Below are 15,145 nucleotides of genomic sequence, written 5' to 3'. Positions count from 1 at the left end.
GTTAATAATGGATGTGACGAGATCATACCAGTGTATGGATGCATGTATGTATGTATATTTATATATATGTATATATATATATATGTGTGTGTGTATGTATATATATATATATATGTGTGTGTGTGTGTTTGTGTGTGTGTGTATAATATATAAAAACATTACAGAATATTACAGCAACCAAAATATTTTTCTTTACCTTTTTTTTTAAACCAGAGTAACTAAAAGCTGTACATTCCTGTCTTTTAAAAACTATAGCAGCACATGATTTTATATTAAGTTCCTTTATGAGTACAGATGAGTTTTCCTTTATGAGTACAGATGAGTTAGTTACTTGCTGAGATATCCTGTCACCAGTTTCTAGAGATTGGGCAGTGTACTGCTCCTTCCCATTTTCCACTGCAATATTTATGACTCAAATTTAAGTTTTCTTGGTACTGGAAATATCATTTGTTTTTAGATGTGCTTATCTATGTTATGCTAACAGAGGATCTTGTGTCTGTGACTAAACAGCAAAGTTCCTATAGATAGTAGAAGAATAACATGTCCAAGGATTGAAATCCAGCAGCCATCCACAGACACTGACAGGTATTGCCATTGTATATTAGCTGGAGTTTGAAATTATGATACTTAGAAAGTGTGTTGTTGTATTTTTCTTGTTCTGTGCAGTGTTTATAGCTGAAAAAGATATACTAGGAGCTGAATTGTAGCGTACTGTAATCCTACAGCAATTCTATTTTTATTTCTTCAGTTTTTTTGTTACAAGAAAAACCTAATGCTAAAATGGTGATTGACATGATCTCATCACTTTTACAGAGTAACAAAATTTAAGATGGGCTTTTAAATAAGTGGTTTTCAGTAATTTTGGGGGGAAAAAAGTTCTATTTGTTATGTAAGCTGTTACAATTGCTTACTGTTGGAAAATTTTAATCTTTTATAAAGCTTTCTCTATCCATAAATTTAGATAAATGACTATAGTAATTTGTTGAAAATTCTTTTTTATTTGTGAAGAAAAGTAACAAATCTGAAAAATCAAAAATCGGAAAGTCTTATTTACTGCATTGGGAAAAGAGTTCACATTTGAAATTTGAAGTATCTATATATATAAATGGAGATAAATCAGTATATAAAATAAAATCTGGGAGCACCTTTGGTTAGGTACTATAGCAGCTAAAGTTTACAGTGGTACCTAAATGATATTAGATTCTATTTCTAATACTTGATGGGTTTGGAACAAGAAGTTAAACTGTGAATACTCACAGAGCTTTCTGTGTAGTGGCTTACAGAGAGCTCAAACAGTCTCATAGGGATTGCTTGGTTTAGAAGCAAACGCTGCTGTACCTTTTCCTCACAGTAACGGACTGTTATGCTTACAAGTCTTGCAGACTTTGGCATGGAAATTAGCCTATCATCTTAATCTACCATGCCTGTCTTCCCCAGCAAAAATAGAAGAGTGCTACAATAGGTAGTATTAGATGGAGGAAGTCATTATTTGATGTTTCATTAACAGTATTTTCATAATGAAAGTCTTTTAGCAAAGGTAAACAGTGCTAGTGTACATTAAAATATTATATGGATGTTGAATAGTTTAACTAAGACTACCATATTTCCCTCTTTAAAAATCAGTAATTCATATGATATGATCTCTAATGAGAAAAGAAGAAAGTTTCATCTAGATAATTTGTAAGCCTAAATCTTTAAGAATGATATCTGAAAATTTAGAAACTTTCATTTTTGATTTAACTTCCTCCCATAAGTATGGCTGGGTTTTGATATTCAAGCATCATTGGTAAGGAAGGGGTTTCACTGTAATGACTTACAGTGGTTAGGAAGGGGTTTCCCTGCACAAGAGGTAATCAGATGGTTTTCCTGTAAAAGAGACTGCTGCTGAAGACTGGGATGATGTAGTACATGTGTTTACTGTTAAAAGGATAAAAGAATAAGTGAGAAGAGAGTAAAACTATTTTTTTAATTGCTCTTTATATGCGTATGATGCAAAACTGCAAAGTGAAGCTTTCAAGGTGAAGGCTGTCCCCTTGACACAGCCCTCCATTTGCCGTAGTGGTTATTGGGAGGATTGCAGCCTGTAGCCTGGAACCTGAGGGTGACAATCAGTTTGGCTTCAGGACTCAGCCTTCAAATCCCTCCGTCTACAAAACAGCATTGCCTCAGCTTCAAAGGTTTACTGCCAAAATCCACCCTCTCCTTCACTTCGGGGAACTCCCAGTTGTTTTTGCACTTGAAGGAAATGCCCACTGGAGATTGTGGCAAGCAGTATATTAGCTACTGAGTGTGACATTTTTGAGGCCTTATCTGATTAGCTGCAGTTGCTCAATGATATTCTGCAGAGCACAAAACCTGCCCACTAAGACATTAGTATTGATCCCAATGGTAGGAATGCCTGCTTCCTTCTAATCAGGCAATAGATCAGACCCCTAATATCCTAAAAAATACTTTTTATACCTGGAGAGCTAAAGAGAATGAGGCCCAGTCCCTGCTGCTGGGTGTTCCAGCAGTCCTCTACTCACTGAAAGGAGAAATGCTGACAGACCCAAAAAAGGGTCAGTAGGCTCATTAATATTCCTTAATATGTGGATAAACATGATAAGGGTGGGTTTTTCAAGACCTGGATATAATTATTTATAATTTTGTTGAATTTAGGAATATTTTTTCTTGGAATTTATTCCCATAGTCAAAGAATGTATTCTATGGTCATTTCTTGGCATCATGAAGATGGGTGACATTTTTGTCACCTTCCATAACACTGAAACTTCACTTAAACTGTTACTTAAACTAAACAGCATTTCTATCAAAGCTAAGGTTGTGTTTCTCTGTCTATCAACAATGTAAAAGAAGCGAGACAGTGGATGTTTTTGCTGATGAAGCTTCCTATTCAGAAACAGAACTGATAGAAGAAGAAGTGAGGTAATTTTGTTGTGGTTTTGTGCCAGGCTCATTGTACTTTTCCTACAATCTTTAGTGCCTCAGCTTATAATTACCATTTATGTGTCACTGTGGTGTGTTTGCTTGTTAGGAGCTTATAGATGTAGGTTCATGATGTATGGTATTATTCTGAATCTGTCTGTGGCAAGCCCTTTGTATGCTCTAGGAGAGCAATTATGACCTCATGGAAGGCCTGAAAAGACTGTTTTTAATGAATATTTTATAAACACATTCAGCAAAGTCAGCCACTATACTCTTTTTCAATGCTTTTAGAAATAAAATGCTGTTACTAGCATAAAAGTCTTCATAATAAGGCTGTGGTATGTCTCTCTCCTTTTTGATACTAATTAAAATTTGACTTCTTGTTACACTTAATCACCATCAAGCCACTCATTGTATTAACTGACTTCATTGTAAAATGCATGACTTCGCTCAAGGAAAAGTCCTGAAGGGTACACATTCCCCATTTGTATTCTGTATCTGTTCAGTTACTCAAGGAGAGCTGGGAAGTGTGTGGTTTTAATAAATAGCTCCATTAGGCTATGGATTTTAGTTTTTAAATTGCCTTGATTTAATGGATTTCAGGATATTGCTAACAAATATCACACCTTGAAAACAGACCATTTACATTGGGAAAAAAGGTGGGGCTTGATTAATTACTGAAAGTAATGGTCTAATTAATAGCCTAAGATAGTAGAAGATATCACTGCTTGATCAAAAAAATCTCTTAAACTCAGTCTAATTTCTTCCCATTACATCTCTAACTATAACTCTTTCCACTGCTGTTTTGGTACAGTTCCATAGGCTGAGGGTTAAAAGAATTTTTGAATTACAAACCAATTTTTTTTCTAGTTGTTGGAACCTCTGTAAGTACTAATGATGTAGATTTTCACCTGGTTACAGTCTCAGCACCACACATGAATCTATCACTTATTGACTAGCCTATATATAACAGACATCCCCAAGTCTAATAATAGTTAACAGTGCTACATGGTAATTATAACAACCAGATTGTGGACTTTCCTACAAACAAGAGTGCTACCTCTAGAGAGAATGCAATCTCTAAGAAATATGTAAAAAACCTATTCATATGAGAAAGAAATGCACAATTAAACTGCACTATTAATGAGTTCTTAGCTTTATTGAGACTTAATATTATGTCAGCTACTCTTTTATTCACAGGTTGATACATTAATACACAAAATAACAATATTTTAATCCAGAAATTGTCAGGAAACAGACTATTGCATGGATAGTCATTACTGAGACATTGGAAACATTTCAGCCCATTTATCAAGAGTATGGAGCAAGTCAAATCATACGTGTAAACAAGCTATATGTTATCAAGAAGTTATCTCAGAAAATTTATTCCCCCTAAAAATATATGTAATAAAATGATTTGCTCCAAACCAGTATCATGCAGCATATTTTATAACTAATAGAAAAGCTAAAGTTCAACTGAGCTGCTTTTTGACTAACGTTACAGGAATTGTGAAGCAGCAGATAGACAGCCATATCAAAGATCCAGATCAACAGAGCAACGTCCTGTGCTAGAGCGGACCAACTCCCGCTCCCGATCCACAGAGCGTCCTGACTCAAACCTCATCAGGTCGATGCCTTCATTAATGACTGGAAGATCTGCCCCTCCTTCACCTGCCTTACCGAGGTGAAACAGACAAATCAGTCGGACTAAACCCTTCTGCCCCACCAGCTCACCATTTTATTTTCCCAGTAGCTGATTGGTATCGCCTCATCCTTAGCCGATCACTAGCAGCAATAGATACTAACCCTTTCAGTGTGAACACACTATTTATATTCTATTCTGGATATAATGGTGTGACTACCATTGCAAATTGCTTGCTGACAGTATTTAACTACGTTTGTTTATGATTTCTCATTTGTCAGGAATCCTGGATGGTTTCCACATAAAGCACCTCATAACTATCATATTCTTCTCTTACAGAATGAGAAATTATTTGTGTTCATCAGACATTGCTTATGGAACATCATAACATCAAATGAAACTATTTTTTAAAAAAAAAAAGTTTCTTTAGTTGCACTGTACTAACTTTGTCTATTATTTATCATTTTAACCACCATTTTCTCTGACTACATTTTACTGTGCCATAGTCTGTACTGTTCCTGTTTGAGTACCCCTTATTGATATTTTGAGCATTTCTATACATTAGTCTTAGCTTAAACAAACATAATACAATAAAAAGATGTGGACATTCTGGTCTAGATCGTGTTCAGGAAAGCCTCTCTGTATTTTAGAACTGCAGAATACATTCTTTTGTTTTCTGAAAGTTAGAGTTAGTATCATCAAATCCCCAGTGAAAATTAAGTCAAATATCATTGTCTTTCCTCAGTTCATTACTCTGTTTAGAAAAATTAATGTAATCTCACTGCAACTCAATGGTAATTTTAAAAAATACAAGCTGAGTAAAGATAATTGAATTTGACTTGTGAATAAATTTATGTGTATGTGGCTATTATATCCATATGCACATGAATATGCACACAACATATTTTCTGGCTTGACTGTGTGAAAAAGCATCTTATGGAAGCATCCTCAGCCTCAATTTGGCTTCCTTTTAATGGAGAGATTTCTCTTTTTAATCAGGTCTTTTTCTGAATAGAGATAATAGTTTCCCTCTGGGACTGCAAGGGTCCCAAGTGATGTAAAATCTACTTAGTTACGTTATCAGTTCTTGAGGATATTTAAGAATGACTTTGTGGTTTAATGGCTGTGGTTTGTTTTGATATGTGTCTCATAGGTCACATCCTCGAACTGGGTCTGTCCAGACAAGTCCCTCAAGTACTCCAGTAGTAGGGCGAAGGGGCAGGCAGCTACCGCAGCTCCCACCAAAGGGGACGTTGGAGAGAAGTAAGTGGATGGTTTTCTCCCTAATGACGGTGCCAAATTGCTCATGAAGGTCGATTTTATTTGTTATTTTCCTTTTGTGATTACAGTTGAAATCTCTTGAGTTTTTGTCTACAGAGTTGGGATTTGGTAATGGTATTGCATTTTGTACTGTTTTCTTCTATTATGTTTTAACATCTACAGTACTTTTGGCTGACATGAATAATTAGCAGTATAATGCACACAAAACAAGGTGAACTATTAGCAAGATCCTATTCCTTTTGAAGTCAGTAGATGTTTGGTCATTGACTTCAACAGGCACAGGAAATGAGTATGTGTCTAGTGACAAATTTCTGGCTCTTTTGGGAGTCAGGAACCTAGTTGATAATTTGTGGGCTCACATGGAGTGTATTACAGAATGCTGATATAAAACCTCTGCATCTTGGAACAGGAAGAGCAAGAAGACAGGTAATGATCTTTAAAATAAGAAATGTCAAATATTTAATGATTCATGTTTTACTGGTACTGTAAGTTTGCTTACCTTTAATGTCTATTAAAAGCACTGCTTGATGGAGATATTTTCTGAAATGTTTAGAAGCAAAGGTATACAAGTGCATTCTTGACAGCAAATACATTTTCACACTTCTGTTTTTAGTAACTAGGTGTGCTGTGCAAAATCAGTCTAAATGGACATATACACTCCTTTTTTTGATCCTTCTTAACAAGTATATTGTGTCTTTAAAAAAATTCTGTTGTTTTTAACCCCTGTGCTTTGGTTCCTTTTTTTTTGTTTGTTTTTGTTTTTGTTTTGTTTGTTTTGTTTTTGTGACTTTCCGTAGACAATGGAGACAAGGAGATAGAGTCTTATGAAGGTCTGTACATAAAGAAGGGCTTGTTTTTCACATGAAAGCCTTTTTTCAGAGGCTGTATAGGGAAAAACAAACCCAGCTGCAATTGATGTTACTTGATTGCACAGACATAGTCAGAAGTATTGTCATAATGTGTTAGTCTTTATTTTTAGACCCGTGGCTCATAAATTCTACAGGATTGTGTATGAAAAAAAGACAATATAAATAATGCTATCTAAATATGATTGTCATGAGAAAAGTACCTGGACCTGTACCCATTTTTAAAAACCTAGCTTTTACACTATGGCAAAGAAAAGCATTTCAGTAGTTATGTAGGCACATTTCCTGGATTAGCAGATGTTCAGGCACATGTTTCTATATAAGCATTGGAGGACATTTGACATGTTTTATGCTAGCCATTCATTTAATCAGAATGTTTTTATTCCAAATATTTTATAGTGTGATACATTTGCTGAATTAGTAGGTAATTTGCAAATATTATGGGAAAAATATTCAATTGAAGTAGTCTTTCAAAAAGTTAAAATACTTTTGCTTAAAATAAAATCCCCTTATATTTTACAGTATTAAAACAATTTAATTTGCTTAATAGCAAGCCACAAGATATCAATTGCAGTCCTTGGTTATACCACTAAGGATCTTTATGTAGTATTACTGTGTTTGTCTCATCAGACTTTTTAATTTAGTATTTCCAATATTTACAATATTTATTTCCATTTTGGAAACAAAACTTCATTAAAAGAAAACTCTTGTTTTCTTGGATCATCACTCTTAGTATATTAATTTCTTTGTCACCTTATGTGTTGTGAATTGCTTATATAAAATAGAGTCTAGATATTCCAGGAAATAATCACATCTAATCACATGATGTTTGCTGTCATTGCTGTATATGCTTTTATGTTTTACCACTCTTCCCTGCTCTTTGCTTAGTATATTTATTTAGACTGTGAGCTCCTCAGAGCAGCAATTTTGAAGTGCTGTCCTTTTGCTGTGTTTGATTAGAGAGGGCAAAAGTCTTATTTATTATTTATGTCATGAGTTCTATAGAGAGAAATGTAATAAATACAGTAAAATAACTAATTTTTATAGGAATTATAGAATTGTTTCCTCTGGTAAGTATTGCGGGGACTTGAGGAAATCTCTTTTTACTTGAAAACTGAGTAATATTTTCCTTTTACTTTTTCTTTTGGAAAAAGTAGTCTTTTGGAAAATCTGGGTTATGGAAAATTGTCAGATCCACAGATTCTGATGTTCTGATATACAACCAAAGCATCATAAGTATCATCAAGATACAATAAAAAGATGCATTTCATATTGAACTTACACATACAAAGATGGTAAACACTCTTAAAAACCTAATCCGTAGCTACAGCTTTCATAGAGCATCCTATGTAATTTTCTGTCATGAATTAAGAGCTCATATTCTAATACCAATAGAGTTTTTCTTTGAAGATTTTCCTGTCCTTCTCTAGGATCTTCTAATAATTTTCTTTAAAGGGAGTAATAATTTTCTTTTAAAAGGATAGTGCTCTGCAAGAACAGCAGATTACCTAACTTTGTTCAGTGGCAGAAATAATTAAGATCAATAGCAGTCTTTTTACTGTGGAGAATTGAATTTTACAGAAAGTTATTTTAGGCAAAGGAAGTACTAGTTACAAAAACTGAAATTTAATAGAATTGGAAACACTGACTATCACAGAAGGAACTTATGTTAATATTTAGCAAATATAGCACCAAGTAAACCTGCAAGTTTTGTAGATATTTGGGTAAGTGTTAATGCCTTTTATTAAGCCCCAGTGATAATCAAAACTTTTTTTATGTGTTTGTGGAGGCTATATGACCATACCTAAAAATGTTGTCACAGAGTAGTCCTTTCTGTCTTACAGAACACATACTAGACTCAAATGAGAAAGATGTTTCTATATTGCAGGGAACGTGCTGTGAAGGTTAAACTTTCTGTATTTTGAAATGAAGGATTTAATTGTCAACTAGATAAAGTTAAAATCAAACTGATGAAAAGAGTTAGTTAAAGGTACCTTATAGGCAAGGATGAATTGGAAGTCATCCTAGCTTTGTAAAACAGAAAAAGAAAGAAGGAAAAACTGATCTGTAGCAGACTCCTACTGTGGGCTCATTTAGTTTGCATACATTTGAATAATTTGTATTTCTTACAATGGTTGTATCTGCATACCTTTTCTTTAAATGTTGTACAAATGCCAGAACTCAAGTAGGAAGAAGGGAGTAATTTGCTGCTGGAGGTAGTTTTTTGTTACAGGGCAGCATTGACTAGAATGTGGAATATGGTGTGCTTATGGCTGTGACTAGAAATGGAAGGGAAGGAATCTACAGGGAAAAACCCCAATCCTTTGGGTAATTGCTTTCCAAATTAGGATCAGAAGTAAAAAACATTTATTTGGGTTAGATTTAGTTCCGTGAGCTGTGTTATGTGGTTGGGAGTGTTTGCTCCAGGACAAGAAGGTTATTTCAAAATAGCCCAAACTGTTTGCTTTCAAGAAAGCTGCCTGGGAGTAGCTGTGAAGGACCACACCTATCTGTGTTGTACTGATTCAAACATTTTAATCAGTGTCCCACAGGCTCAGTAGAACATACAATATCTTTAGTTAAGTTGCATTTACAGCCTTTTATGGTTATGATATTTTTGCTAATTCCTTAGGTTGCCACTACTGTGTTTATTGCAGTATCAGATTTGCCTGTTGAGAGGAATGACTGGGTATTTCTGAAATGCATGTCATTGCCTTGTGTACCCAGACTGTACCTTAGCATCTAGGCAGTCTGGGTTTTGCTTTAGAGTTTATTACTTTGGTGAATTTTCACGTTATGTGGCTTGAAAATAATTCTGAAAAGATGTCTGGGACCACCTAACAAATTTTCACTAATGAAATGCCAGAAGACTTTTTTTTCAGCTAAACTTTTGCTTCTATATTTTTAAATTACACAAGAGATAGAAATATCTTGTTGAAATGAACATTTGTAGAAAGTGTTGTTAAATTGAATTTGGTTTTAGTGCTAGCATGTTGATGTACTCTCAAGTGTTCTGTATTTTTTGCACTGGTTGACAAGAAGTGAAAAGTGCAGTATTTATAGTTCATACGGGTTAGCATTATATTTTATTTATATGTGGCCACAATGTATTTCTTTCACCTTACTCACCTTGGCAGAAGGATGAAATCACTGATCACTTGCTCCTAATTAAAATGGAACACCATAAAGTGAAAGTATTCAGTATTCACCCATTCAGTTCATTGTTAGTTACTAATCAGAGAGAGAGTACTTTTTCCTGATATAGATTTTTACTTTTCCTTTTAAAGACAAGCCCTTTCTTTCTTCTTTTCACAAAAACATCCCCCAAGTATTCACCCAACATTAAAAAAATAGGAAATCATGTTAGGCTAAACAGGTGTAATAAAACCTTAGAACTTGGAAATGAAGTGCTCAGAAATTTAACAAATCACAGAGCTCAGTAAGGATTTGCCTTTCTATTTATGCTCTATCATAAAGACTTGAATTATATGATCTCATAATAATCTTGTGTCTTGGGAAAATTATTTCAGAACCTGTTAGGCCTGAAATTAATGCTGATTAACTGTCCTCTCTTAACTTCAGGTGTGGGTAATCTTTTTCCAGAATAAAATTAGATATTAAAATTAGCAGGAATATGGGATTAATAGGAATACTTGATTAAGTTTAATCAGGGATAGCTAGAAGCCATTAGTTAGGGTTTGAATCTCTCAGATACAGATTGAAATCTCTAAAAGGGACAGATGTGTAGTGACTAACACCTTTCCAACTCATGCAGTCTGGAGTGGAAGCTACAGAGACATTCTGATGGTTAGGAAGGCACAGATTCTACTGACAGAAGTGCATGCCATTTATTTTAAGGGGTTTTATCTCATTTAGAATGCAATTTCATTAAATGGGAATTCATTTTGCAAAATGAAAAGGAATCCTATTGTGTTTTACACAGCCCTACCATAGTTTGATGGGAGACACAGAAAGGTGGTTATAATGCAGAAAACCGCAATTAAGACTGGTCATAATTCAGTCATACTCTATCAGCTATGATTTTGCAGGGTTTTAAAAATATTTGGCATATGGATATTTTGTTTTATAAAAGTGATTGATCACATGTGGATCCAAAATATATATCCAAATGTATATCCAAAATATAGGATATGATCTTAGATTACTTCAACTTGGCTGTGAAGTAATCTAGACTTGATGTTTTAGGCAAACACAGCAGCCCAAAAAATGGAAATAAAGAGCTTTGCACCATCCTTTTTTGTGTGACTGCTTCTGTGGTACTGGCCTTCATACTTGCACAGTGTAACTTGCAAAGTAAACAGAATAGGTTAGTTAACATCTGTAAGGCTTCCTTAGGATACTTTCTGAATCTACTCTTGGGTTTTGATTTCAACTACGATTTTGCAAAAATACACCTTTGGGTTTTGACTGTGGATGCTCAGTTCACTGCCCTGAGAGGCAGCAGACCTTGAGGAGTATTAAAATATTTAAGCTGCATTGGTACAATTTCCATAGAAAAACTTGAACAAACCTAACCTATAACCTAGAGTTTAAAGTGCTTACTTAAAAATTCTGATCTTTCAGGGGAAGTAATAGCTTATAAATTTCTCTTGGATTGGCAAGAAAAGAAATGAAACAGCTTCATGAAATTTGAAGATCTTACTGTATAGGTCAGAGACTACAAAGGGCATAGAAGGAAAATGACTGAGAAGTCATACAACTGTGCTTATGACAGCCATTGTTCATTTACCTTTCAGGGTACCTACATGCAAAAAACATTTTAATTCAACTCTACTGAAAATGGTTTTTTAAAAATCTTAGGCACATCTTCTATTTTTTTTTTTTTTATGAGAGAAGGTTGACAGTATAGATTACATCCCTGCTGAATATTTTAATAGAAATTTTCAATGTCCTGATTTCAATTGGAATTTAAATGTCCTGGTTTTATCATGGAGTTGGAGAGCAGAAATCCAAGCACAGAGTAGTTTGCATTGCACTGCATTGATTATAGCCTGAATTTCTCTGTTAACTACCCTCCTAGAAACCTTAATTTTAAAATTATTATTACATGCTAGCTAAACATAAAGTCAAATAATTAAATGAACTATTTAATTGAATATAAACATATACATGTAATGAGAGAACTGGACAGAATTCTAGAAACAGATAACATGAAAAATCAATAAGCAATCAAAATCTGAGCCTTGAAAAATTACACATATTGCATCACATCAAAGCTGTTTAATAAATAATTGACATTTAAATTAAAGCAGGCATATGGTATATGAGCAATTCAGTTTGACACTCTTCAATATTATTACTGTTGTTACCCTCATGAGCTTTGTCACTAAAGAAAGCTCATGGTACTTTATTAATGACATTAAAAATATATTGGTGTTTCTTATCATTAATAGCACTTTCACTGTTGTTTCCAAGAGTATTCTCCAGTATCTAAATATGCTCTAGGCAACTGTAGGTACTAGTGGAAAATGTCTTTCTTTTTGTGTTCTAACTACTCTGAAATCCAGATAAAAAAAGCATATTATTCTGCAAATGTGGGATATTTTTTCCAAAGCTGAAAAAGCATTTGCTTTGTTTCTTCTGCTCTTTTTAGGTACCAAGTATGTCCACTAGTTTGTGATTAATATACAATTTTAAATATGGTGTTTGAGAATGGAAGCTTGGACTTTTTTCCCAGATAAACTAAAATAAAGCCAAGCAGAAGATTTAAACTAATTAGCTACCAATCTCCGTCTGTTTTCTCTGCTTTGCTAGTTATTTTCTGCTTTCCAGTGCTTAAAAGTTTAGTAAGAAATTGGTGACAAAGAACATTAAGGGCTGCATACGAGCATCATTACTTGCAGAAAGATCTCATTGAAATTAGCTAAAGATATAAATGAAAAATAGCACAACAATTTATTTCATCTTTGGTTCACTAAAAAAAATAATTTCTGCCACAGGCTGAGGGTTTGTATGTTATTGTGGATGTCTTTTGTTTAATGTTTTTATTTTATTTGAACAGCTTGTAACAAAGCATGCGTGTTTTGTCTTGCTTTTTCTCCCTATCCCATCCCTTGCTTATCTAATGCAGCAGGAGCTGAAGAAAACAAGGATGCTGGAGTTGAGGAGGCAGAGGTTGAGGCAGGTCTGTCTGACCACAAGTGCCTATCTCCTTTAGATATGTTTTCCCCTGAGTATATAGGGAAGATTTACCAGCTAGCTTGTAAATATATTGAACATAAAAAACCCCCACAGAATATTTATATCATTTATATTCTTTTATGAAAGAACAATACAAACAAATTAATTGAGTTTATTTGCCAGTTGTGAATGCTTAAGATAATTAAATGTGAAAAAAAGTACCCAACTATTTTACTCTTTTTATTCTTTTTTATGAAGTTACTCTGTCTCTATGCTCAAGTAACAGCCTTGGCAGATCTGGGTGGGTACCTCTTAGATGTGGTACTTTGCATTAATAATTTTTACACGCAGGGAAGTAAATCATTTTGTATCATGACAGTTTTTTTTCCCCTTAGTTTGTGTTAGCAGACTGATGCTGGACAAAAATAGTAGGCAACTGCATTAGGTAGAAATACTTCAACCATTTGGTATGATGTCCTCCATCCTGCTTGGAAGAGAGTTGGTAGTGTGATGACAACCAACAGTTCATGATCAAATCAAACAGTTGCAAATACTTTTTTCCCATTCAAATACGATATGATTAAAACATAAATTTAACTTCTAACTTCAGGAAACACTCAGTACTGGTTCAAAGATATGCAGAGATCTAAAGATATAATTTCTCTGTTCTTCAGGTTCCTTTTCAAATGAAGAATCATAAATGCATACATTTGCATTTATATGCCTTTTTAATAGGTTACATTCTGTTGTCCATAACGAATTAACAGTTAATAATTGCCAAAAGTGGTGGAAGCCTGGTGCACAAAAAAAACGATGAGTGGATCAAGAAACACATTTCACATGCCTAAGATGCTAAATGCTGCTTAAAAGTGTGTCTGAATCCTGTGCCCTGAACCTTCTTCCCATTGAAGAGAAGAAAATGCAGATTAGTATTTTTTTCTATGAAGAAAAGTCAGGAGTAATTACTGTGATGGGATTCATTACTTGTTCAAAACACTGGATGCTAGAGTAATTTCACAATTTCAGTGGTGGAAAGTAGGTTTACTTTTTTTGAATTTTAGTTCTCACTTAGGCATCCAAATTGTCCTTTAAGATCTTTGCCTTCCTATTTTTTGTTATAGTACAGTTTAGTTTTTTATTGCTTTTGTTAAGATTCTGTCTCTGCGGTGTTCAGTGGGCTGTGTGCTGTGTGCTGCTCTCTCTGTGTGTTTTGTGGTAACTCTAGCCTAGTGCATGGAGTTTTGATCACATAGCTTGCAACAGTTTTGTGTGTGCTTGTAGTTACCTTGTTCTTCATAGTACCTGTTCCAACTGTTAATCATCATTGTCTGTTTTTAATGTTGTAAAGACTGTGAGGAAAAACATCAAACCCCACCTGTTAATGGGCGAAAAGGCAAGTTGATTATGATATTGCTTATGAATTGTGGGTGCTTGAGAAATTTAATTTTATTTTTTGCTGCATGTGTGTGTGTTGCATAGTTCTACTAGCTCAAAATTAGTAAGTTCACATATGTTCAATTCCAGTGTGTTGTTTTACTTCTTGGATATAATTATTTTCAACTGAGGTTTAAAAATATTTATCGGAATCAAAACCTCCAGATGTTTATGTTTTTGCAGCTAACTGTATTACTGAAGATAGAGTTTGCACTAGGCTGATATATGATCAGGTTGGCTATGGAGAGCTAAGGGGGTAGGTTTCTATTTCTTCTTATTTTGGAATTCCTAGGCTGCTTTGCCCTAAGAGGCCAAATAAAGTTTGCAGACACCTGCAAAATTGTCTGCATTATCTTCCACTTTTTACCAGGTCTATATTCTTTTACATTGCTTGGATATTTTACAAGCTTGGCACTTTTTAATGTGACTAGAAAAAATTGACCATTTTCATTATCATATACTTTTAGAGAAAGGCTTATGTTATTAACAGTCATTTCTATTGTCTAGTTTGTAGTCCTGCTTGATGTTCTTTTTCAAATTCTGTAGAAATAAGCTTAATTTAAAGCACTAAAATGTTAAAATGGAGATTTAGGTTTCTTATCTAAAAATTAGAACAAGAAAGTTACAATGAACAACCATAGCTTACTTTGAAGTTTTATTCGAGTTCATGCTTCTAAACTGCTTTGATAATTTTGAAGAAGTATGTTATTACTTTTCCATGTACTTCTAAGACCCTATTACATGTATATTTTGTGTCATTGGTGTCTTCTGCCAGTGAATGAAATATGAACTAGTTGTTGTTTTGGATTTATTAAAATTTGGGTACTCACTCTTACAGTTCCATCTCTACAGGAGCCTG

At 34.1% G+C, this 15,145-nt stretch overlaps 1 protein-coding gene across 1 annotated transcript in view; it reads left to right on the top strand.

Annotated features, from left to right (window-relative positions):
- The window catches only part of RIMS2 (regulating synaptic membrane exocytosis 2), a 444,540-nt gene that overhangs the window by 306,796 nt on the left and 122,599 nt on the right, over positions 1 to 15,145 (top strand). The window contains exons 18-19 of the mRNA XM_059490825.1: positions 4,427 to 4,606; positions 5,718 to 5,827. Of these exons, the coding sequence (XP_059346808.1) occupies positions 4,427 to 4,606; positions 5,718 to 5,827 (290 nt within the window). The remainder of the gene's footprint in view (positions 1 to 4,426; positions 4,607 to 5,717; positions 5,828 to 15,145) is intronic.

The sequence above is a fragment of the Ammospiza nelsoni genome, chromosome 1, assembly GCF_027579445.1.
Source record: "Ammospiza nelsoni isolate bAmmNel1 chromosome 1, bAmmNel1.pri, whole genome shotgun sequence".
Classification (NCBI taxonomy): Eukaryota; Metazoa; Chordata; class Aves; order Passeriformes; family Passerellidae; genus Ammospiza; species Ammospiza nelsoni.
The sequence above is the reverse complement of the archived record's forward strand: the minus strand, read 5'-3'. Positions and strand labels throughout refer to the sequence as shown.